The sequence below is a fragment of the Molothrus aeneus genome, chromosome 8 (assembly GCF_037042795.1).
Source record: "Molothrus aeneus isolate 106 chromosome 8, BPBGC_Maene_1.0, whole genome shotgun sequence".
Taxonomy (NCBI): domain Eukaryota; kingdom Metazoa; phylum Chordata; class Aves; order Passeriformes; family Icteridae; genus Molothrus; species Molothrus aeneus.
This window is the reverse complement of record NC_089653.1, coordinates 6273746-6300192: the sequence shown is the minus strand read 5'-3', so window position 1 is coordinate 6300192 and position 26447 is coordinate 6273746. Positions and strand designations below refer to the sequence as shown.

Here is a 26447-nt window from a genome sequence, read left to right as displayed (position 1 = left end):
ACATGGTGTTCAGCATCCTAGGAGCATGGTAGGCTTTGTGGCAGCACTCAAGCTCTCAGAAGTTCCTGGGAATGCTCTTCTCAGAGAGGAGCATTATTTATTAATTTCATTAGTTATTAATTTCATTCCTGTGACATGTCAGCACAGCATGTTGGGGATTGCACCACCAGCCCCAAATGGGATTTTGTGAGGAGTCAGCTCCCATCCTGGCCATACCCAAGAAGAGAACAGCACAGCAGAGCCACCTGTGACTCACAGCAAGTGAGAGTCTGTGCCAGCCTCTCCAGCTGTGTGGGGACAGGAGATCCATAGGCGAGTTGTTCAACCAGGCACAGCCCACTTCCTTGCACTGAAGGCCCTCCAGCACCCTGTTTAGCAGGCAGACAAAGCAGCAAAGGCACATGAGCAGACATGGGAAAAGCCTGCATTTTGGCCACGGTGACTGCACCCTTGTCAGGTGACTAAACACGAGTTGTCTCATGCAAATGTGCCCTTCATCACTCCAGAGAGGCATTTCCTGGAGGCAGCTGCATCCTGTGTGTCCTGTGAACTGCTGAGACTGACCATGTGCTGACAATACTGGAACATGGCATCCAGGACCCAAAAGGGAGCTGTGGAGAGGAACTGAACAAATCAAACATCCTGTCCTCTGAGAAAAACAAAGGCTACATAAAGGAGATTCTCATTAATAATCCTGTACTCTACAGAAAATGCAAAGCTTTCTGCAAAGTTCCACTGTCCTTGGACTGACTCACATGGAAAGCAGAGCTATAAGAGAGATAGGCACCCTGAGCAGGAGGCAGGTACCAGCTCCATGAAAACACAGCTGAGGAGGACAAGAGGGACTGAGGATCCAGGACAGTGAAGAAATACCAAATGGCTCCCAGGCACTGTAAAAGGAGTAAGAGAAAAGGAACAAATGGCACATTGACAAATGTGTCTGCATTTGTATGTCAACTTCTTTTTTATCCTAGACTATTATAGTTTTGAGTTTCTTTACAAAATTAAGGTTACTGAAGCTGAATTGCTAGCAAACTGCAGAACCAGATTCCACAAAGGGAGCACTTTTAGAAGGAAAGTTTTGAAACTAGTGAGAAATCTTTAAGGAGAAGAGTTCTAAGAACTGTTTTTATGACAAAGCTCTGGCAACCAGGACAGGACAAAGTGTCTGTATCTCTGAGCCTTGGACATGACCCCAAGGAGCACGTTCTGTACACTGCCTGGGAAACCAACCTATGGGCACAGGATTCAGAAGTGTGGTCCAGAGGGCCTTTCATCTGTTATGGGCACAGGAGGAAACTCATCACAAGGCTGTTACATATGCATTTCCTCAGAAATCTGATAAGCCTCTTCTAAAACCCCTCCACTTCAGGAGAGGTTGTGTGGCTGGGAATGAAAAGCTCTTTCTGTGTTACATGGAGAATCATCTCCAGGCCGGCTGAGATGATATCGCTACAGTTATCAGTCTTGTTAAACAGATCCTTGCACAAGACACGGCAAAATGAGGAACAGGAGGATGGAGCTGATCGTGTGTCTAAAGTGAAGAATTTGTAGGCATCACAGAAAAGGGATCAGTGATTCCTCAAACCTGGATTATACTGTGGTGCATTTGTGAATTTATAACAATGCTCTGCCTGTGACCATCACCCCAGTCTGTTATGCAGAAGTGGGGAGGGAGGTTTCCTGCTTTCAGTTTTTCTTCCCAAAGCTCTGATGAAAGCTGTACAAGTACATCACTGATAATCTGGGGCTCTGCACAAACAAGCATGGACTTCTTTCAGTATCCACTCCTCTATTCAGCCCACCAGCTGGAATCAAGGCAAGGGATTCTCTCCCATTCTTCCTTCCAAAAATGGCAAAAAAGACAACATGAAAACATCACTACAAGGAAGCAAAAGGAAAAAGCTAGTGGACATCATCTTGTTCTTTTCTGAAGTCTTCTGTGGCAGCAGTAATTCTCCTTTCAAAGGGAAAATTGAGACAGCAGCTACCCCAGATATTGTATAATTCTATTTATCTCAGCAAGTTGGCTCTGTGTGTTCTAGTTTAAGAGCACAATCATTTGAACCACCTTCAGAGAAAAGAACAGGGAGAACAAAGACTCCCCCTTTTGACACCAGTGAGCTCCTGCAACAGTTCTCTGAATTTGGGAGATGATGACCTTATATTCTAGCAGTCATTTACCTGAGAAAGCTAGGTTTTAGTTTATACCTCATTCTGGCTACTTTGGGAACAGAGTAAACCAGCAATGGATGGAGACTGAGTCTTTTGTGCTAACAGGTTCAATATAAAAGCTGATGCTGAAACAGAAGAAAAAAGTCAAAACCTGAAGAAGGTTAGAGGAGGGCAACGACACTGGTGAGGAGCTTGGAACACAAGCCCTATGAGGAATGACTGAAGGTGCTGGGGGTGCTCAGCCTGGAGAAAAGGAGACTCAGGGGTGACCTTACCACTCTCTACAGCTCCCTGATAGGTGGCTGTGCTCAGCTGGGGCTGGGCTCTTTCTCCAGGCAGCACTGACACAACCAGAGGACACAGTCTCAAGCTGCACCAAGGGAAATACAGGATGGATATTAGGAAAAGGTTTTTTACACAAAGAGTGATAAAGTACTGGAATGGTCTGCCCAGGGAGGTGGTGGAGTCATCATCCCTGGATGTGTTTAACAAAGCCTGGATGTGGCACTGGGGGCCAGGGTTTTGTTGAGGTGTTTGGGCACAGATTGATCTTAAAGGCCTCTTCCAACCCAGTCATTCTCTGAAGAAGGGGTAAACAGCACAAGTACAGAGCATACTCCCACATACTGGGAGTACCAGCTCCCCTCACAGCCATGTTTTTTTTTGTTCTTTGACGATGAATTCCAAAATCCCATTTTTCCTCTGCCAGCAGCCTCCATCCCAGTACAAGCTCAGACAGCTCAGAAGAACCAACACTGCTTGCAATGTTATCAAACAGCAGCAGAGAACTAAACCAGGCTCCAGTCATAGCCTGGAACCAAAGATGAGCAGTTCAAGTAGACAAATCCATTGCTTTCACACCTGTCCTTTTACTGGTGGTACCTCCTTTCAAACAGTGAGATACAACCTCCTATGTGACAACATGCAGCACATCCTGGAGGCACAGGAAGTAGTGAATCCTTTCTCAGTTGAGCAGTAATCCTGGCAGACAAACGAAGGAATTCTAGAACAACATATAGCCAAATTTATTGCATGACTGCTGAAATCTTACCAAAACTGGAAATCAGACAAATTGTGGGGAAAAGAAGTTTTCTTTACTCTTTCTGTCACTCTGAATCATAAGAAATCACGATTCACCTCATCTCCTCTCACAAAACTACTCAAGAGAATGATTTCTCAATAATAAAAGAATAATTACAGACTTCACAATTGAAAGCTAAGCCTAGAACTATGAACAGGCTGAAAATCATTGCTTCATCAATCTGGAAAAATTAATCAGATCTGTAAACTGCCTTGTTAACCTCAAAGCCAAACACTACTGAGTCAATGGCCATGAGGTAGAACTCTGGCCTTTCTCAACATACAGTATGAAACAGAAATTTTGGCTAATGGATTTCATCACTTGGTCTCAGACAGGAACTACATTATTTCCCCACTCCACAACTTCTCCTACTTGCAAACTCATTCCCTCAGAGGGTGACTAATGTGCAGAACAGTTCAATGAGCAGTAAAATGTAAAGAACAAAGAGAGCACAGGTTTTGTCTGCAAGGCAGAAGAGACAGAACTATGGTCTGGTGAACTCATCAAAGTCAGCGAGCATGGGGGAGGGCATTGGGAGATTCAGTGAAGCTGGATCCAAGCTACACTCTCTGACTTGGGACACCCAAACCCCTGCATTCAGAAAACCCAAACTACTCTGTGCAGATCAAATGACTTGAAAAGCATGACAAAACCAATGGCCAAGAGTTACAACAGTTGAAGATACACAGGATTGAAAACCACTTTACCTAAGGGGTTTTTTTAACTTCTTATTTCCACTACTCTTATGGGAAGGGTGTTTGAACACAACACTGCTTGAAAAAGAAATCCTAATCTTACTAACCTTACTTATTGCAGTTAATTTCTGGGTAATTCATACCCATCTTCTCATGCCTGGCTTGGAAATGGAAAATAAGGCTCAATTTCTGATAAATAAAAAATTACTGTGTTTACATGCATACATGGTTACCAATATTCTTCAGCTTGTCGCAATTTTGGATCACAGTTGAAAACACAATTTCAAGGGAGAAGCAAGTATCTGCTTTGGCCTAATGACTTATTTTCCCTAAGAAATTTGATATAAACAGTTACTGGGTTTTCTTCATTTACTTTTTATAGTCAAAATGTTATTGCTGGCCAACATAACAACAGTATTTATGATTTATTGTGCTTTATAAATTTTGCAATGACTTCCCTGTTACCTCCCATCTTCATCTCTCATTTATTAAGATAAACAGATATTTTAGTTCATTTCAAATACAAAGGCAACCAACAAAAATCTGGACTACATTAGTTGAAAAAACTATACTGAAACTGTACCAAGAAAGCAAACTGCAGCTAGAGTTTTCAACTCACAATGGAGATGCTAAGATCCTGGTTAATACCAATGAAAAAAAGTACATATATGTTAAAGAGAACCAGTTCCCTGATAGAAAATAACTACCTTTCACAGCATCACTGTGCCAAAACATCCATGGCCAAGTAACAGACCTGTACTTTCTTTATACAGTAAAATTATATAGATTACAAAAACAAACCTGTCTGTGTCTCACTGCAAACAGATATACTAAAACATATGTTACAATACCGTTAACATATAAAAGGAATTGGTTAGAATGCTGTAAAACCAGAGAAAAAGCCAGTTTGTCTTCCCTATCATCCAAAATTTGATTAAAATAACACTAACAGAAAGATGTGATACAGACACAGAACAGCTCACAGCTTTCCAGTGCCCTGGGCAGGTGAGATGTCCTACACACCATCCCCAAAATCAGGCAAATACAGGAGCAGTCAAATAACATCCAAGAGCACCAACTCTCCCTGCCTGCATGTGTGGAATAGTTGCCCTTCCTACTTGGATTTGTACATGGTCTGTGCATTTGTAGTATTTAAGGATACAACACTGGTCATTTTGTCACTGTGACAGGAAGCTTAGGTTAGATATTCAGAGGATAGTTTAAAAGGCACAATAAGAAGTGCAATGGTTATTCTAATGAATAATCTAGCATACAATCCTAGTGCGCCAATAATGTCATTGGTATTGAAGGAACTCCAAGTACATCTGTCATTAAAAGATTGTGCAATTGCAGCAGCCAAAGATGTTGAAAACAGCATTCTACAGCGGTGGCAGTAATTTCACAGCTGTGTGCAAAAATGTCATTAATTACAGTTCACTGGGTATTCTGATAGTAACACAGCAAAATAGCATGGCATAGAAAAACCATATGATCAATTAAGAATGCCATCAAGCCCTCCTGAAGCATAACCTTCTAGTAGTATGTGTACACAGCACTTACACAGGTTAACTTCCAAGCTAAAGGACAGAAAACCAAAACTATTCATAAGAGATTGTATGAAAACTGTATAAATTCCTCCCTAACAAAAGCTCATCTGAGATTATCCAACTTTAAAGGAAACACAAATTGCTGCATATTCAGGCACATATCAGAGCTGCATTTCTGCCTGACCACATTTTGGGGGTGGAAGTAAACCAGCAGAGTCACAGCAAGTTCTCTGTATATTGAATGTATTAGTCAGGCTTATAAAAACAATCCATGATCCCTCCACCTGCAGATCCAGGCATACACATTTCTGAGCTGCAAGTGCACCAGAGTCCTGACTGAGCAGATCCTGCTGCTGCCTGCAGCCACCTTCACCAGCAAAGCTGATGGCACTTGCTGCAGGTTCATTCAATTCTGCCTGTCTAGGTGACACCCTGACATCACTTTGACAAGAAGGTCAGTGAAACTTCTAATGCCATTTCAAACCCATAACTGCTTTTTTCCACAGGACAGCATCTTACTAGACAGTAGAAAAACATCAATAAATAAATGCACACATGATTCTATTGTAGTTTGATGTAATTTTTCAGATTACACAGTTCTAAAAGACATCTCTGACTTAATGTAATTCCTCCACAGCTGTCCATAACTGCCATGAGTTCTGCTCCAGGAATCTTAGAAGATGATTGCACACAAATGCCTATCACCCTACTTGCCAATCAACAATCAATCATTACCACCTCTCACACTACCTTGTAAATGTGTCCTACCCAGGAAGTTAGAAAGAATCAATTAGGTCTGTCCTAGGTAATGGAACAGAAGGAGATAGTTCAAAAAGGGGGCATGGGGGTGGTGATGCCCATTGTTCAGGATTAAAAGGATTAGCATCTTGCCTCAAACTTGAGTAAAGCATCTGATTCCAGCAACATCATACAGGCAGTTTACAGATGTGCTGGTGCTTCTTCATGTACAATTCACTACTAACAAGATTCCTGAAGGGAAATGTCTCATGGTGCATCTTCAAACTCTCCTTTCTGTAAGGTATGAAGATATACCCTGTCATTTCTGTAGCACTTTATGTAATCATGATGTGGAAAAAAGACTTGATTTTAAATTTAGAAGCAATAAAAAAGTTCAATGAATAATTTGGACTAAAGTACTACAAGTACTAAAAGTACTGTGATTTAGAACAGTAAAAGTGCTACTACAAGCAAGAGCATATGTGGACAAATAGAAGTTCTTGAACCAAAACCAACAGGCTTTAACTTGGTAACTGAGCCTTACAGAGCACTGAATCATAGGATCACAGAATATGCTGAGTTGGAAGGGACCTACAAAGATCATCCTATTCCAGCAAATACACCCAAATAAATAGGAACATAGTTGCCTAAAAAGCTGGTTACACTTAAATGCAACACACAAAGAGATTTTGGCTGTATTTTTATTAATATAAAGTTTTATTATTATACTTTCAAAATAACTAAATATATCAGCCAGTGATAAGAAGTACTATTCAGCTCATTTCAGGATGCAGCTAAATGTTTCAGTGATTCCAACAATATCTATCCACTCACAATCAGCCTGACTAATCAGTAGTTTATTCCTATTGTGATGGCACTCACACAGTCTGCAGCAATTCAGTATATGCATTTAAAATCTCAGTAAAACCCTTCAAATTAAATATGTAAGAATTTTTCAGAGTCATCTGAAACTAGAGACAAGAACAGAAATATAATTTTGTGTCATTTATTAAAAGAAATGAGGTACTTACCCCATGTCCTAGACTCAAAATTGATGGGAAATTTCAAATTAAAATACTCAGTCAGGATTTTTTCAGAATGATGCATTATATGTAAGAATAATTAATTTTTTTCTTATACAGATCTATTCAAAAATTGGCTAACTAATAGACCAAGACTTTTCCATAAAGTAGTCAAAATGAAATACAACAGCAGCTAATAAAAGACAAAAAAGCTGAATACAATACTTTTTTTTCCACCCATAACTGGTGGACCCTCTGAGAGTTGGTAGACAAAAAATAAACACTATATCATTAATTGTGTTAATAATTCACCTATCTGTAAATAAGAAGTCAGACTTACTCAAGGTTAGATGAGGTCTGGTGTATTGCTCTAGTAAAGTATTAATTACTGCAAAAGGATATTACTTGCAAACAAAATCAACCCCCTAATCAATAATCTGTTTTGATTGTTTACAAAAATCAGCCTAATGAATACTCTTCTGAAATGGTTTTGGTTTCTCAAGACTTTATATAGTCCTAAATTTACAGTTCTTAGCATTTATTCACCTTCTGGTATTAAAGATACTGTATGTAACAATGCTTTAAACATGCAATGTACATTAAATAAGATACAACACCTCAAAGAATTAACAATAACTATTGCTGAAGTAACCTCAGGCTTTGCTGTAAGGAAGTGCAGATAAGTTAGGGGGGAAAAAACCAATCCCAAACCAAAGTTTCACCGTATGTCCTTCCCCATTTACATGAATATATCACACAACAGATGCCAGAAAACCAGAAGCCTTCTAAACCCACAAAGCACATGAAGTAGTTTGTTGATACCTGACGAATTACAAAAAATTAAATGGTTTCAGTGTTGTTCTATCATTTGTTTAGGACTAACATCATCTTAGCAGGAGAGGCTTTGCAAAGAGAAACACAAGGATCTTCAGTTTAAGGTTTAGTTTTTCTTTCAAGAAGTCATTGGATGTGTCTTTGCCATTTCTAGCCCTTGCCTCAACTTCCTGATTTGGCCAGCAGCTGGAAGGATGTTAATCCAAGGGTACAAGAAAGGAAGTGGTAAAACAATATGCTCCCAGCCCTGGCCTCTGCATGTGCACAGCAAATGGATTTTGACCCCACAGCATATAAATAAAACCTGTGAGGACAGGAGTGAGGACAGGACAGGAAACTGGCTCAGCAGAAGAAACCAACCTGTGCCTTCAGCAGCCTTCTCCTCTATCCTTCCCTCTCCATCAATACTCCCTCACAATTCCAGATCATCTGTGATTAGGCAGTAAGTACATCTTAATTGTCATAATGAGTGGTGTGACCTGCAGCCCACCAACATTTCCATTCCTCCTGCCCAGCTGGGGCAAATGCAGAGCCACAAACCCAAGAAAGGCTTCAGAAACACTGATCACATGCATGTCAACATACATGGTGGAACATGAACTGCAGAAAGTAGCATGTTCCCATACAAAAATGCACCTGGAAAGAACTGGCACTACTTCAGGAAGCTGCTCTTGTGACAGTGAAGGCAGGAATAGAGGGCATAGGGGGTTTACTACTTCAGGGTTTGTTTTTTCAAAAAAATGCACACGATGATCGCTTTGCTACAAAATGAAGTTAGCATAAAGTTTAGGATGATAAAAACACAAAATACAGATTCTACTCAGCTATTCTCCTCATGCAAGTTAAATACCTCAAGCTGACAGTCTGTTCCTGAACTTTCTTATGTTCAGTTTTCTCCTTAGCAGTTAAGATATATTTAAAAAGCAAACATAGTAAAACATCAAATTGTTGCTAGAACAACTTCAGCAGTGTTTGAGGTTGCTATGGAAATGTGACTTTTCCTGTCCTCAAGAAACTGCCATGTATGAAAGATGGCTCATGATAAATATATCATGGACAGCCCATTTAAAATGCTTTAGCACCTATGAATTTTTTCTCCAAATACTTGATTTAGCCTGTTTTAGTGGAACTGAAGGCCTACAACATCTGCCAGCAAAAGAAATTTCTGTTAATGGCAGGTAACTACCAACATCTCATTTTAAAATCTTTTTCAAATGCAGAGCCCTGAGAATGACAAAATGAAACAAAAAAAAATGCAATAAATCAGAAATGATCAATACAATTCAGGTACAGACAATGCATAAGAGAAATACACAATAGCACTTCATTCTCACATATATGTTTGCTGAGCTCAGAAGTGCTTAGTGTACTCTAAAAGAATAATTTCTGTAAAGGCGGGGACGGAGATTCTGGATCTAACTGAGACTGAGGTGGGTTTAAGCCACAGCGCCAGAAAGGGAAGGTAGTAGCATGGTGAGAGATCTAAGCAACAAGAGTTGCCTTGTTTGCATGTTAATAACTGAAATTCAGAGGGAGTTGAAGGATATTCTTTCTAAAGAATACCAAAAAAAGCCTTCTTAATTTGAAAAATACAGAACTTTTACCCCCAGCTAAGAAAACACAATGTCTGGTCCTGACTGCAACATTTTTTACTTTATTGAGACACGAATTTCACCTGAAGCTCCAATGTCTCAGCTGTATGAGACTGGGAGGAACAGGAATGCACCAGGCCCTGTGTATCCACAGCCCTGTAACCTAACTTGCACAGAAAAGTCCTTCCCGTTTTGGGTGGGTTTTGCACACTGCTATATGTGAGCTGGATTTTGAGACTTCATACTACACATCATGGTAACTGCTGAAGCACAGAAGAGACTGCTGGAATTCTGGGAAAGAAGAACACAAAGCTCATAAAATTGTAATTATGCTTTCCATAACTTATCTTACTCAAGTAAGCATGATGTGAGCAGGGCTTTAGTATTGCACAGCTGACAAGTTATTAATGCACAGAAACAGCAGTGGAGATTTGAAGAGTGGGTGGCTTTCAAAATTAGCTGCTAAATGGATTTGACAGGTGTAAAGCCCAGCTGCTCCTCCTGCCATCACCAGAGAAACACTGAGTAGTATGTGGGGATGGAGGTCTTCTGGCACAGCTCTCCTTCATCTGGACAGCCACTCTTGGGATGGAGGACAAGTACCAGGCTGACATCCCTCCCTCACTGTACAGACTCTCAACAGGTATAGTTCAAAAGATAGGCTTTTTTAAATGTTTTAAACATATAGAGACAAGTATTCTGTTTATGTGTATATCTCTATACACACCATCTATAAATACACACACACATATATAATTATAGATTTTCTAGATATAGATATTATAGATTTATAATGTAATTCATAATTTATATAAGCAGTAACAAGACAGAATGATAAGTCTGATGGAGATACAGAGCCATCTTCCAAAGCTCAAGCTCTGGAAGCTGAATTTCCACAATACTGTACTGAAATAACCACCTGCATCCAGCAGCCTATATCCTGCTCACTGTGATATCTCCAAAAGAGAGCTGATCTTTCTAATTCACTGAAAAAGTGCAGATGATCTAGACAGCTACAAAGCAATTTGTTTTCTTCAGCACAAGTGAAAATTTCGTTCTCATAAATGTTGTTGAAAAAAAGAAAAATCAAATACTTAAGACTTTCAAGTGAATTCCAGAGAACCCAGCATACCTTGTGTTTCTTCTACACAAAGAAGCTGTGCAGGAGGTCAACACTGAAGCCAAAGTGTGAACACAGTTCAGATACACAGACACTAACTGCAGTGTAGCTGACTGGGCTAGCAGCAGGAGTATAACCATGTCCCAAACCAGCCCAGTTTCAGTTATAAATATCAATGTGCAAGCAGTCACCCTGCACTGAGCTCCCTGCAGCTGTGGCTTCAACTGCTCTGCTTCAAGTGCTGAGCTTGAATATGGAACCTCAAGATGCTTCCTATCTGACTTTTACAGAAAGACATGTAAATCATCAGCAGCATTTCACTGCTATCTGACTTTGGAACAGGTGTGAGAGACAGAGGCACACTCAGCTGGGAGCATCACTCAGTTCCAGCTGGAGGACACTAAACACTATCTAAGGCTTTTTACCTGGCACAACCCTTGGAGAACAGGAAGTGCTTTACTAGCAGGAAAGAGCCTGAGGTACAAAGACATCTAGGGTGCTGTGACATACTAAAGCAAATTTCTCTAAATGAGCTGCCAAAATGGCAACTCCCAAGCCAGTATGATCTATGCCATTTGTGGTTACTGTTGAAGTCTAGAAAATACTCCATTTTGTTTGGCATTCCATAACTGCTATAAATGAAATTAACATAAAGAACTATTCTTAGCACAGCACTTAACTACCAAAAAATTTCTTTTTTTTTTTATATTCATAAGCATGCTTTTACAAAACTAAATCCTTTCACACAAAAAAAAAATCATCCCCATTGCTTTCAAGTGCAAGTTTAACAAGAAAGTAAAAAGGAAGGCTGCCATTAGCCAACACCTTAAGAGAAAAAACTTTGCAACAACCAATGCAGCAGTGGAGAGTGCACAGAAAGTACCAGGGCCACGCAGAGAACAGCACTGCAGTGAGGCTTTCCAGCCCATCACTCATTTCCAGAGAGTGAAGCCACAGGGCAACACCCGTATTTCATAACAAATCATCTGGGGAGGCAGATTCCCGTTCATTGCTCTTCATTTGGGGCATGTCCTGGGAAGGTAAGGGCCTCTCCCTGGAAGGCTGCATGGAGATCAGGGACTCCCAGTAAGCAGCAGTTCAAAAGGAGCAGGTGCCAAAGTACACAGGCAGGATGTGGTACTGCCTGAGACATTTATGTTCTGTGGGAATATCACAGTAATGTACTCTCCAACAGAGTAATCTTTGAACCATCTCCAAGTGCTGTTTCTGCATGTTACTGTCTTTCACAATGCAGCAAAAATCGGGTCATTTATGCTCTGCTGAGTCAGTTACTTAAATTTTCTCTTCCCCAAGCTCTAAAGTTTTCCAAGAAGCTGACAGCTTCCAAGCATTTTCTCCTCTATTGCATACATCTTATCTTTACCCCATATTACCACGGGATACAAGCACTAGGATTTTGATGCAGGGAAAGGAGTACCTGAAAAAACCACTATTGGTTTTTGATTGCTTTCCCTGGAAGCTACAGCACTTCCTCCGCTCACATCTGAAATATCATCAAAGTTTTTACTTATTTTTAGGACTCAGAAGGCCAAGTCTTCTCTCTGCCTTACTTTCCATAGACACAGTAATCCTCTGTGAATTAATTTCTTTTTACTGCTGGAGTATTTTGAGTGTCCACTGAGGATTTAATCATAGTATCTGGCAGTGCATACCTCTATTTTTCACTGTGCAGAGAGAAGAGGCTGCAATGAAATAACTGAATATGCAGGGGGAACATCAGCAATATCTGTAGAAGCTCCTGCTTTTGACAGGGATCAATCTGAGCCATGGGATCAACATATAAAAGAGAAACTTACTCAGAAATGCTAAAATTAGAACATAAAGACAAAGAAGAAAACAAATCCTTGAGAGAGTGAAAAAGTGGTAGTGTGTCACAGTATAAACAGAAATTAACAAGGAACCTGTTCTACTTTTCATGATTGTGCCAAGTATAAAGAACTTGATTTGTCTCAAGAACATCTGGAAGTCCTGTAGAAGCTTGTTGTACAAACTGTACACTTTCTTCTTTAATCATGACACAAATGCCAATAAACTGGCACTTCAAAAATATTTGCTTTATAATCCAGCACAATCAAGCCAGCTGAAGCAGAATGCAGTCAAGCCAAGGGATTCTGCAATTGACAGCTGGGACAGAGGGGCACAGAGGGAGGAGGGAAAAGGCTACATAAGGTCAGAGGACAAATCTTCTTTTCCATATATCCAGGAATGCTTCACCTCACATACTTTACCACCAGGCATCCTAATGTGCAGTCAGCACGTGAACATATTGGGCCCATTCACATCTAACCAGAACAAACACATCCACTGCTGCCAAAACAAAGCTCATCTCCTTCTTCTGCTGAAGATGATCTCCTCATTAGCATGACAGTCAGACTGAAGGCCCACAGCCCCACATGTGCCACTGGCACTGGCCATTGTAAATCAGCTCCACATTCTCACAATGAACAGGGTTCATCACTGCCAGTGAAGATTCACTCTTTGTCCCTGTTTTTGCTATAAGTCTGGCTAAAGCTCTGTATTCTTGCAGAGCCCTGCACAGAGTCCCAGAAAAGACTGTTCTCAAGCCACTGGTTTAGCAATTACTTCACTTGATCCAAGAGAGACAGGCAAACAGGTCACGCTCCTTTTTTTACTGGGGCCGGGGGATGGTTGAGTTGTTCTTCCAGCCTCCCTACCTTAGGAGATATGCATATTCAGAATCTCCTCATGAAAATGTATTTCAGCTTTTATCTAGATATTCCTCAGAAACACAGAATTGCAGGAGAACCAGTTCTTGCTGTATACCAGCATGAAACTGGGAGTGATAGTTACTGCAGACCTTTGTATATTAGTTGAGACCAAAGGGCAAATCTGTTGGTCTGACAAGGCAAGTACTGTAAAGCTAATGAAGTATTGTCCTCGTATTCAGAGCAACAAACTACCAGGGTTTCTTCTGATTTGCTACATATGGATTCATACTGAATTCACAAGCAGCACTAGTTGGTTTACAGGTAGAAAAAAGGCAACACATGTTTCACAAAACAAGGCATACCCAGAGAACACATGAAGCGCTCTGACTCATCATCATCCCAGGCACCCAGCTCTGCCCTGCCAGCCCAATGTACCATTCCCCAGTCCTGTTTTTCATCACAGCATACTGAGCCAAACTGTTTCCTCCTTTGACAGCTACCCTGCACAAGACCACCAGTTTCTTCCAAAATGAAAAGGCCAAAATATTTTCCTTTTCTGCTCTATATCCTCTTCCTTTCTTATTGCAGAAGTTTCTCTTGTGTTCTCATTCAATGAATTCACTTTTCTCTATATTCAATTCTAATCCTTTTCTTTCCAACCTCTTGTGTTCTCCTAGATCCTTTACCTGGAAAGCACAGATTTGCCATAACCTATCAACCTTAAACTCATTTAATCATAACTGCATTTTTCATTATTCTTTTTCCCTTATTTTCCTTTCAAGATGATGTAACATACTTCTTAAAATGCCTGTCTGAAATGTCTTTCTTTCATTCCTATCTGTAGACCTTCAATAATAAATTTTTGGTTCAGCATATCATTCATGTTTCCAAAACCCTCTTCCCAAACACAATTATTAAGAAAAAGACATTCAGCCCACACCTTGCTGTACTTAAAACATGTACAGTTGATGCTGTGAAAAAATGAAAATTGCTATCTATGTTTCTACCATAGTGCCCTCTGCTAGTAAGTCTGTGACCTTAAAACTTTTCCTGCACATTATTCTATTATTCTCTAAAATGTCTCTAGCTGCTTCTCTCCTTTGTCATCTCATTTTCTCCCTCTGCGCTTTATTTCTAGATATTTTAATGTGCAATTAGAGAGGCAATAATTAAATTCAAACTGACAGCTCACAGAAGCATTCTGTTCAGTCCACATTAAAACCTTGGCTCCAATTTGTCACCCTGCCCACACACGTACTTCCATCTCCCCCACTGGCTGCTGAGGGGATACCACCATACTCCTGAGACTTCAGACTGAATTATATCATAGGCATGATTTTATCACTGATCTCTAACATCACAGTACCCAAACTATTTCTACATAGCAAAATTAATTTACCCTCCCTAAAACACAACTATTCTTTGTCTACCTACAGGTGAAATAATTTTATTCAGCATGTCAATTGCTGCAAAGTTATTTCTGAGAAATTCAAAACCCAATTCTGTCTCACTGTTGAAGTACTGGTGATTCCTCTAACCCATCACTTTGAGCCTATCACTCCTGTTTTTTCTATCTTTGTGACATGCACCCCTCTTATTTACCAACCCAAAATGATGCCTTCAATTTCAACACCTTATCTTGACTACTTTTTTAAATCCCTTAATGTGAGAAGGCACACCACTCATTTCCACTTACCTACAACTTTTTTTCAGAATCCATACTTTCACTTTTTCCTATGCTAACATTTTGGCCAAGAAGTTTCTCCTGCATTGACATCAGTAAAGCATCTCTATTACTTTAAGGTATAAAACAAGCACTGTTTACCAAACTTACTTTTCCCCATTATCCAGGCTACACATAAACTGACATTGCTTATCACTACTGCCATTTCTTTAGGCTGCAAGGTGATTTCTAATTATACCAGCTAGGCAGCCAAGTCCTCCAGTGCTCCCAGGAAGAAAAAGCATTTGATTAGAGCATGCACAAGCTGAGGCACTGCAGTTGCTCCCTCCTTCTCAGCCCTGCACAGTGGCAGAGGTATCCACTCTAAGTCATCTCATGAAGTCATCACAATGAAGCATGTTACTGGCAGTAGGGCTCCAGGGTCATTTACAGCCAACTCTTCACCTGAGGCAGGAATTTCACTTAAAAATATATAATTTCATCTTAAGAGAAACTGAATTCAGGTGATAGCCTACCCCTCTCCTGTTACTGAGTTTCTAAACAACGGGAGACAGTGCTTCCCATCTCCTCCCTTTCTCAGCCTGACAATAGAGCCTAAAATCTTACAACATCATTACACAAGGTCAACAATTACACATAGATGCTGTGCTTTCAGGAATAGCTACACCTCAGGCACTCAGGCATTTGAAAATAGCAACATTTGTAAACAACTTGCATTCTAGAAATTTCATCTATAAAGTCACAAAACTGAGTGATGAAAGCTAGCCTGGTAACTACCCACAAAGCCCCACAGCAACTGCAGACCTTGTCTTCTGATCAGGCTTGAATACCATACAGTAAATACAGGGTACATTAATCAAAGAAGAAGAGAAGGTGATAAGAACCATCGAAATAAGCAAGCAGTTTTCATTCACTCCACTGAACGCAAAGATCCCAGAGAAATACTACATAAAATTTTCTAAAATATTGCTTTGCTGCATTTACATTAGTTTCCAAAATAAAACTGTATCAAAACTTTTTATTTTGGTATGATTTTTTTTTTCAATATTGTTCATGTGCATGGGAATGCTTGAGACTTGTCCTTTAAAGGCTACATCAAGACTCAGCTTTTTCAAAATATGTGTATTACCACGTCTACACATAGGATTTTACATAAAAGTGCAAATATTCCTACTGCTGTTTGACAAATCAATTTTTTAACCACTTTTTTCATGTTTTCTTATTTTTAGTGAGTCTTGTTTGGAAAATAAACAAAAAACAAAAAACCACAACCAAAACACAGCACACAAACTTTCCCAGAGCTCATCCACTCCAATCCACCGCAGTGCTTTGATAGTCTGGTGACAAAGCCCAAAAGTTCCATGGCAGTTTGAGCACCCTCACTGCTCCCCAAGCCATGGTGTGCTCAGAGTTGCTATTGACACACAGCAAAACCTTGGGAGGTCTCTGTGGAGAGAATCTGCTCTGACTACAGCTAATATCCTCGATCTGTACTTCCCCTCAAATATGTTTTTTCTGGAATGGATGACTAGAGGGTTTGACTCAGGAAACAATTGCTAGAACATCTGTATGCAGGCCAAGTATAAATGAGAGAATTTCTGAGAATTTCTCATCCTTAACATCTGAAAACTGTGACCTGAACCTATTTGAGCATCACTTCAGCCTATACTATTTCAATTTTTTAATTGTAAAAGCAGGAGGCAGATCTTTTCAACATCTTCCTTCTCATGCCTATCAGCTGCCTCAAGAATGTAAACATTAAAAAAAAATACAGAATTTGTAAGATAGTGATGGAAGAAAAGAAGTTTTTGCCTTTTGCTGGACCAGCACAAGTTTGATCAAAGTGTCTGCTGGGAGAAAAGTTCAACCAAAACACTTACACACATTAGCAAATACATACTTTCAACTTGGGGACAGGATCAGCAGCCAGACTGGAATACTTTATAGAAATACACCCCCTCTAAACCCAAGAAGGATCTCTATCCTAGAGGGTGAGATTAAAAGCATGTAAAATAGCAGAGTCGTTAGACACTAACTTTTTAACAGAATTATAAGACCCATTTCAATCAAGGAGTGATGGGTGGCTTCCAAGAGCAAATAACATGGCTCCCTAAAACTAAAAATTCTTGCTCAAGGATATACTAACTTGCCTGAAAAAGCAAATCCATGACTCAGCCTGTACATCCAGAAAGTTTGCTTGCTTCACTCAAGCACATTAGCACAAACATGCAAGCTGAGTAGGAGTATTAACTGAAGAGGAGAAGGTCAATCCAAAATCATCCATGACTTTTTTGACCAGACTGCTTCATGACCATCAGCATGACTGTTCCTACCCCAGCTTCAAAAAAATTATCCCACAACAACATTCCAAGAAATCCATCAGGTGCTCAGAGACAATTATATGAACAGTATATTGAAAGAAACAGATACAGCAAAAGCCAGAGGAAAAAAAATATCATCACCTAAATTCATTATGACTGTAAATATCTAAAATAACAAGAGTGAAGTTACAGATATTAAGCTTATTATCAAATATATCTAAGAATTCCCTTGATCATTTCCACAGATTTGTTGGAGCCCCTTTCACCCACAAGTCTGTGAGGAATCTTCCCCAACTGTATACAAAGCAAAACCATCCAATACAGTAGGTTCCCAAAATCTCACATCTGTTTGGCTCTCCTGAAGACTCTGTTAGCACTACTAGTTTCTCTGGAGAAAAAAGGCACACATGTTTATTACTTTATAGATTATCTCATCAGATATATCTAAAGGCACTCACAAATGCACACAGCCTCCTAGCAGTTATCTCAACAGCTTTAAATGCTTGGGCAACAATCCAGAAAGAATAGAGTCACAAGTATCACCTCATAAACCAGGCAAACAATTACCACTTACTTGATTAATCCTTTCTCATCTTTCTGAACTCTGACCTGAATTTCAGATACCCCCTTCGTGGAAACTGATGGTATCAAAAACTTAAGGGTTTATTTTTCACCTTAATTTCAATCCTCCCCAGAGCAGCAAGATGTGTTACTGGTAAGTTTATATTTGTAAGATGCTTTGACTATGTAAAGTGACATTAATCCTGTTATGTCACTCAGACACCACTTTTACAGTGCTTTAGGTTGATTCAAAAAGGAAGATGAGTGACTATTATCACATCATTCCAACACCAACATGCTTTACTAGTTTTTTTCTTATCCTTTTTTTACCCTTCTCCCCCCTCCATGCTCACCACTCCCCATCACCACTGGAGTAACCTAGGCAGTTTCTTAAGGACAGAATTAAAGAGAATTAAATGCTTTAGTAAATGCAATTAAAGTATCTTACCAATGCAGGCCATTGAATTTGTTTGATTTTTGATCCCTGAGTCTGGCTTGGGTCCTTTCTTTTTGCCCAGACCAGCTGGTACTCCACCAAGAAGGCTGCAAAATCTTCATAAACTTTAACCCATTCTCGCTTTTCCCATTCAAGGTCATCAAATTCCACATACACCTGGGGAAATGGAAGAAAGGAAAGGACATACATTATTGCACATACACAGCATGTGCTCATCTACATGCACTTTTCAATGTACACATTAAAAAATTTAATGCAAGATCTTTTTTATTACCCATTTTAATGCTATGGTTTTGAAATTATATATTCAGTTCCTACACTACAGAAGACAGTTTTCTTGGCAGTGAATTTGTGGTGAAGAGAGGAGAGCTACTAAAACATTACCACTAACATTGGGTGTCTTATCTCAAGAACAAAAAGCATTACATTAAGTATTTAATAGTAGCATTCAGGGAATACATACAGCTATCTACATAATCACTAAGTTTTATGAATACTTCTCATTTTCAGTTCAAATACATGTCAAGTAATACAAACCAACTAACCAATGATATGGTTTTAAGGGAAAAAGAAAAGGAAGTCAATTGGAACAGCACCAGAAAGGACATCCTGAGCCTGCAGACCTTGCTACTACAAGCAAGTCCAACAACACAACAGCTCACAGAAGCAGCTCAGTTTCCTCCTGCAATTTGGCTCAAAAACCAAACAAGAAACAATACCACCACATTTTGTTTCCAGCTAGGTTAATGTGGAACCAGTTTGTATTATTGTATTATTTCATCTTGTGCTATCCCAATATATAACAGCTGTACCTTCTCCCCTCAGCTGCATTCACTAAACCACTAAGTTAAAGACACCACACCTTTTGTCTCCTCTTGTGCAGAGCAGAGGGATCTCAAAGCTATCCAAAAGCTATCTGCACTACCAAACAACTCTGCTAAACACATTACATTTCAAAATTACAGAATTCATTTAAATTTAAAAATAACTCAAAGTAGTAAATTGTTCTCTTTTCCCAATTATGAGAAATTTCTTAAGAAAAAGCAGCTGGTAAAATACAAAAAAAAAAAGCCACTGCTTGTTACACTAAATGGAGAAGGGAAGATGCTTTCCTACCCTTCTGAACTTCAGCCTCAGCCACACCCAAGGCAATATCCAAGTTTCTTCCTCTATCTGCTTCTGAGAACTAAAAATCACTGTCACAGAAATATTCTTCTCTTTTAGATCTGGTTAATTTTAGGCCTACAACATACTTTCTTGTCTAGACTTTCTGTCTCACACTATCAAACGTGTACTACACAGTGTTGCTTCTCATCTTGTCCTTCTGCCTTCTGAGTGCACAACTTCAATTTTCACCAAGCCACTTCTCACTCCTCTACCCAAGTTCATCAGCCCAGTTTTCCCCCCAGAGATACTTTTAACCCATATTACTCCCACTTCATTCCCACACACTTTGCTTTTCCCTTGCCTCTTTAAAGCATCCGATCAAGAAAATCCTCTCACCTCCACTGTTTATTACTACAGCAATCACCTCTTATTTTAACAAAGCAAGTAGAAAACAGCAGCAAAAACTTATCACCAAAAAAATCCCACTTTTTAATAATTTCATTTCTAGAGACAGTCTAAAATATATAGTAAAGTTAGAGAATACTCATTTCTTAATGAAAAGAGTTAAGAGGAACAGTTAACAGAGTAAAACTTGAAAACACTGGCAGGAAAGCACATCATATCCCAAATCATTCTAGCAGCATTCATTAGCTTGTATTTGCAGCTACTCTGAACCCTTCTGGAGAACCATTTATTTGTAAAATTTGTCATTTGATCAATGGTAAAGACAGCCTTCAGTGATAGTACTGAAGGTTTAAAATCATTAATCATTAGTTAAAAATCATTCTCTAAAATTCACCTTGCTCCTTCAAATTTCACTCAATTCTGTTTTAGAATCTAGAAAGACACTTCACCTGGGTAGTCTGTAGCAAGGTGTTAAGAGGTTAAGCACCAGACCTCACACAGCAGCAGATTTAAAAAAAAATAGGAGGCAAGGGGAATCAAGCGAATAAATATTTTTGAAAAACACAGATAAGTCTAAAGCAGAGTTAGCAGTTTAGAAACAGCCCCACTAAAACATACTGTATCTTCTGGCCACTGGCCAAAACTTGTGGATAGCTGTGATACAATCTAGTGTTTGTGTGCAAGTTTTGCACCCCAAATAAACCAAAATTCAGTACAGCAACAGTGGGAGTTACTGCTGAGCTATGTGCAGAGTCTCCTGGCACCATATAATTAGATCTTCAAAGGAGCAGTTCCAAGAAAAGTGGAGAATGGAGCATGGCACAGAGCCAGTCTGCCATGGCTCAGGGCACCGTATTCCGCCTCTAGTTCCACACACACAATCCTTGGGAATCACTTCTGCCAGCTTCCACCACTTTCAGGTTTCCATGCCAAGCCTATTAACTATCTGCTGGCTTTTTAAAGTTGATTTTTGAAAAGCAGAAGCAAGGGAGACAAAATGAAGCGCCCAGTCATTGCCCATTCTCTGTTTGGCTGGGAAATTAATTTTTCTAAGGCAACAGTAAAGGCTCTGAAGAATAGAGGCTTCTCCTTTCTGTGCACACTGACCTCCCACACAGAGACGAGCACTATCTCAAACAGCACAGTTTATGAAAGGGAGTAAAAAGGGAAAAAGATGAGGAAAGGAAGCAATCCAGCAACCTACGCCAACAAAATAAAATATAGAGCCAAAGTTAGACCCTCTAAGGAGTGCAAAGCCTAAAAATATTTCATCTTTTTTGCTCTGCTGACAGAACACTATACAGCAAGAAACTCTATGACATTTGCCTCCCTAAGAATGAATGTTGATTTTGAGATTTTTCAGCCAAATTTTGCTTCATTGCCTTGTCAGCTATTTGTGGATAGATATTATATGTTTGTGTTCCCAGAGTAGCTGAAGCCTTCTCACCACGTATGCATTCTCTTGAATAAAAAGGAGAAATTCCCACTAGGATGATATTATATTTATAATTGGCATTAATGTGCTAATTTTGTAACTCACTGCTATCTTCCAACAGGAAGCAGCATAAGCTTTAGCATGCTTTTCCAAGTAAAGCAAGACAACAAATTTATTTCCAATGGAGTCAGCCAAGCAATTGCAACAAAATATTGTTATTTCAAAGCCCAAACACAACAACCATGGTGAAATCCTCTACATGCAGAACTGTAATTGAGAGTTTTCCAGTCATTTCTGCTCCAAATAAATATGCCTGACCAAATAAATTTTGAAATCCTTTAGAACTGTGACAAAAGCAATGCTGACTTCCAAAAAATTTGACTTAAAATGTTAAAAAGCATAGCCCATGCATCATCCACTTTCTTAAAATTACTTGAGTGCCTTGTTATCCGAGTTCTGTTTGCCCTCCTAAGGGAAGAGAGTAGTTTCCTCTTTACCACCTAATACTTGTTAGCAAATGTTTATTTCTAGGAAGAAAAAAATCCAAACAACCTCTCTCAAGATGTTTTCAATTGGCCAAGAAAACACTACTTCATACAACATTAAATAGTCTTTCATCAACACCAGTTTGGCTGCTGACTTCAAGGTGAGCCTCAGAGTGCATCCCCTTGGGTTTCACTTGTAACACTTCAATATTACAACAGATAGAATATTATGCCATGTTCAATTATTACACATATATACTGTATAAGCAAATTCTAAGTGTTGAGAACTGCAGACTCAGATGCTAAAAATTATCTGTGCAATTCAAACTTCTTAGTTATGCAACTTAAAATAGACCTAGACTTCTTAGTATGTAATTAAGATTAAAAACTAGCTGTCAAATTTCCAGTCTTGTGATGTATAGCCAAGTGAATACACAAATGTAAATCTTGTATGTAATTTAACAGAAATGTATTTTAAAAGACAAAATTTTACTTAAAAACACATAACTCAATTTCCAACGATGGTACCATCATCAAAGGAAAAGAAAAATTTTCTATTTGACAGAAGTTATACAAAGTTATACAAAATAACCAGAAACTTCATAACAAGATGCCATGGCAAAATTCAAAATACAAGTCCAAATGAGTTCTTCCCTTTCAATATTCCCCAATGTTAAGTGCAACTTGCACATTTTCATTCTGGGGAACCAAGCACTCTATGGGATGTTTAAGAAAGGCTTATTCTTGGCCCAGTAACAAGGGTTCTGGGAGTTTCTTGGCTTGGAAAGAAAATCTACCTGCAGGAAAGAAAACCCAGGCAGCCAAGGGAGCAGGCAGTACCTCCTGCTGCTGCCACAGAGGTGGAGGGAGGCACCAAGTCCAGGGACACCACACTGAGCCACCTATGGCAGTGACAAGGTTTGAAATTGCCAGGAACGGTCCTGGAGTTCTGAACCCTGCACAACTCTGACCCCTTGCTCAGCTCTGGTGTGATCCTCAGCATAGTACACAGCTGAAAACTAAAACAAACTACACTAGACTCTGGAAAATTGTCCATCTCCTGATGGAGATGGATGTGATTGCCAAACACCCAGCTGGTACAAACTAAGGCTAGTTTAAGTACAGAGGGAATGGAGACAGTAAGGATGCTTTTATAGAACCTCATCTTCCCATCCTGTTCCCAATATCCTTGACTTCTCAGGTTTTTACAAATTGTTTCTTTCATGGAGATGGCATTACCCAACAGTCAAGTCTTCCTACATATATCTTAACCTAATCAAATGCAATCAAAGCACAAGTTACTGTAAAGCAAAACAGCTTAACACAGGAAAATTATTACTCTTTTATGCAAGTGCTACCCATTTCCACATGGAAAAGTGGTCAAAGAGCAACCAAAGGCAGCAGTCAGATTTTTCTTTAATAAAGGGCTTCAATGTTGCTTTTGGTTACCAAAATTTCCTCAGTCTTTCACATTATCATTTCACAGTCACTCTACAATAAAAAAGCTCATAAAAAGCATATTAAAGTACATTTACATTCTCCATATAGCCTAAGAACAACTGAAACAGCTGAAATAATAGCAATAGATTGGTCTTTAACTAGCAAATATTTTAATATTAAAAGATGGGGTTTATTGACTCCATATATTCTTTAAAATAACCAGCCTTTTTAGTGCAGATCAGACGTGTTTGTTCACTTAAATTTGCAGTCAAGAAAGTACCTGGTTTTGACAAAAAGTACTAAATGTACCATGTATTTTTTAGCCAGGGTGAGTAGATACCCACAATACCACAGAAAGTCTGTAGAAGACCTAAAAATGTTCTTGACAAAACTGGTATGCCACAATTTAAGGAACATAATAGCTTGTCTCTAAAATGCAAGAGCCCTGCTTCTAACTCTCAAGCACTAGGAAAAAAGCTGTAGAATCAGATAGATGTTTTACAGACATGAACACTGAAAGCTCCTTAGAAGATGGGACAAATTAGCAGCGAGTTATTTTATGCTATTTCAGCTCTTAAAACATGAAATGGTTTGAACAAATATTCAAATCTGCACATCTGTTTTGATTATTTGTGGAGCTTGCAAGAAGTAACAAACTTAAGGGCAGAAGATTTAATTTTCTATTAAATGAGAGGAGAAAGTCCTGCTACTTTCAGATGAGCTGTGGAAATCAAGGGGACAATTCCTCAAAGACTAAATCCTGTTTTGATATACCCTTCTACCATGAAACAGCATGCTGATAATTCTGAATACTTAAATTCTCTGTTTACTCAAAAGAAATGGAATAGGTGTAGTTTCCCAGCAGCAGTCCTCAATCATAAGCTGGAAAGTTGAAGTGTACAAAAACAGAGGCTGGTTTATTATCTGCAGAGTATTAAGACTCTGTTGCTTCAGTATTCACAACTGCTTGGAAACCCCCTCTTGTTTTTTTTAGTACAAAATGATTCTAGGTCTGTCCAGCAGGAAAGCACCAAGATTTACTTCCTCCCACTGAAAGACCACACATAACAGCAGCCAGCTACAGCTCCTCTGAAATGCAAGGAGACAACCCCTCTAAAAACACTGTTCTCATTACTGAGGCAATTGAAAAATCTGCAGCCTCAGGATCATCTGCTGAAGGTGTATAAAACTCCAGAGGAGCCTGTGTCACTGCTTGAGTCACACAGTGACAGACACACTCAAGCTGAGGCCACATTTGTACCGCCAGCATTGCTCAACACTCCAGGGCTGGCAGAGTCAGGAAGACAACCCTGCTCTCTCAACAGGTTCCTGAATAAAGCAGAGCTACACACTGGCTGCAAGACATCTCAAATATGTGCCATGTGCAGAAGAAAACAGGGCCAGATGAAGCAAATACATGCTCCAATAAACATGCGTTTTCCAGGTAGCTTCCTTAGATTAAGCCTTAAAACAAATATCCTACAAATACAGAGAGGCCTTGAAACAACAACAATTATTTCTTTCCAGTTTGTGGTTAATTTTCAAACCTTAATTCTGCATTCCCCAAAATGCATGCTTGAACACTGACAAAGTAGCCTCTGCAGAAGAAAAATGCAGCAAAAAAATGGTTTCAAAACTGAAGAAAAATACCAGTACTATTGCAACAGCCTGCTGCAGTCTCTAGCTTGGATTGCTAAGCAACCAGCACATCACATAGAGCACAGAGTAGAGATTGCAGAGAAGATGACAGAATAAAAAAGCATCCTACTTGCAGGCCCCAATACCAGCCTTGAAAATAAAGAAAACCATCTAACACAAGTATGTGAGTTTCATCCCACAATTTAAAATGCATATTCTGAACAGAAAGATGGAGCAAATATGATCTACAATGAAATGAAAGGGGGGAAAAAAAAGCTTATTGTATGTGAGTTTTAAATTCATTTCTCAAAAAAAGACTTCCCGCTGATAAAAAGATAATCTCCAGGAGTGCCAAGTTTTACTTTACAAGCTATTTAAGTCACTCTAAGTGTTTAAATTATTTGGCATACCTATTTTGCAAATCTTATTCCAAATTCACATCTTAACAGCAAAGTGAAGTAACACACAAACCAGAAATTAAATCATGACTCTACTGGATTTACAAAGAAACCAATGAGGCACAAGTAACCCCATCTGAAAGATGTTTTACATGCCAGAAATTTTCTGAATTACTTATCCCAAGTGAGAAATAGAAGTGACTTACTATTTTAAGAAACCATAGCCTATTGAATCATAACTAGGTAAAGTATGCACATCACACAAAAACTTCCTGGCCCTTCAGGCTTGAAAAAATCTTGCAAATTCTTTTCACTATTACACAACATAGGAAACTTTTACTATACCTACATTTCTAAATGATCAGGTCTAAAAACAGTGGTTAAGAAGCACACATACTACAAGAAGCCTACACATTCAATTTAAAAATCCAATTACAATTTGTTTTCCAATCAGATGTAATTTAAATAAGGTAAACTAAAAGCCCATTAAAAAACTTTAGTGATTTAGATGACTTGTTGATTAATCTGAGCTAGTACTAACATTTGTAATACCACATTAAAAAGACCAACACCTGTCATTTAATAAGGAACCATTACTGCCAAGTTTCAATTTTTAAAAGATTATGCTGACTTTAAACTGTATATGTCTGTCATTTGAAGATGTGACTAAACCAACAAAAAATAACTATTAGACTATTAAAAAAACTAGATAATAATGGATTTAATTCAATTTTTACAATGTGATGGCTTATTAATGAAGACAAAGCTTGTCCGCCAGACCATCAGCAATCACAATGCACTACAGGAGGCCAAATTAAAGTGAATGGTGAAAGGAATAGGTCATCTCCTAGTCAGAATTCACCAGTTGCTATTGTTCCTCATCCCCAGTCTGAGAGAGAAACAAATCTGCCTCTTGTGGGGCAGGAAACTTAAGCAACCAACCTGGCTGTTGCTGTAGCCAGCAAGGTATGGCCGCAAAGCCACCCATGGGGAAACAGCTCAGCTTCAGTCCTCCTGAGAGT

At 39.2% G+C, this 26447-nt stretch overlaps 1 protein-coding gene across 2 annotated transcripts in view; it reads right to left on the bottom strand.

Moving 5' to 3' along the window:
• JMJD1C (jumonji domain containing 1C) overlaps positions 1 to 26447 on the bottom strand; it is a 159632-nt gene that overhangs the window by 89443 nt on the left and 43742 nt on the right. For both annotated transcript variants that reach the window (XM_066554271.1, XM_066554272.1), the window contains exon 2: positions 18509 to 18673. In XM_066554271.1, the coding sequence (XP_066410368.1) occupies positions 18509 to 18673 (165 nt within the window). The remainder of the gene's footprint in view (positions 1 to 18508; positions 18674 to 26447) is intronic.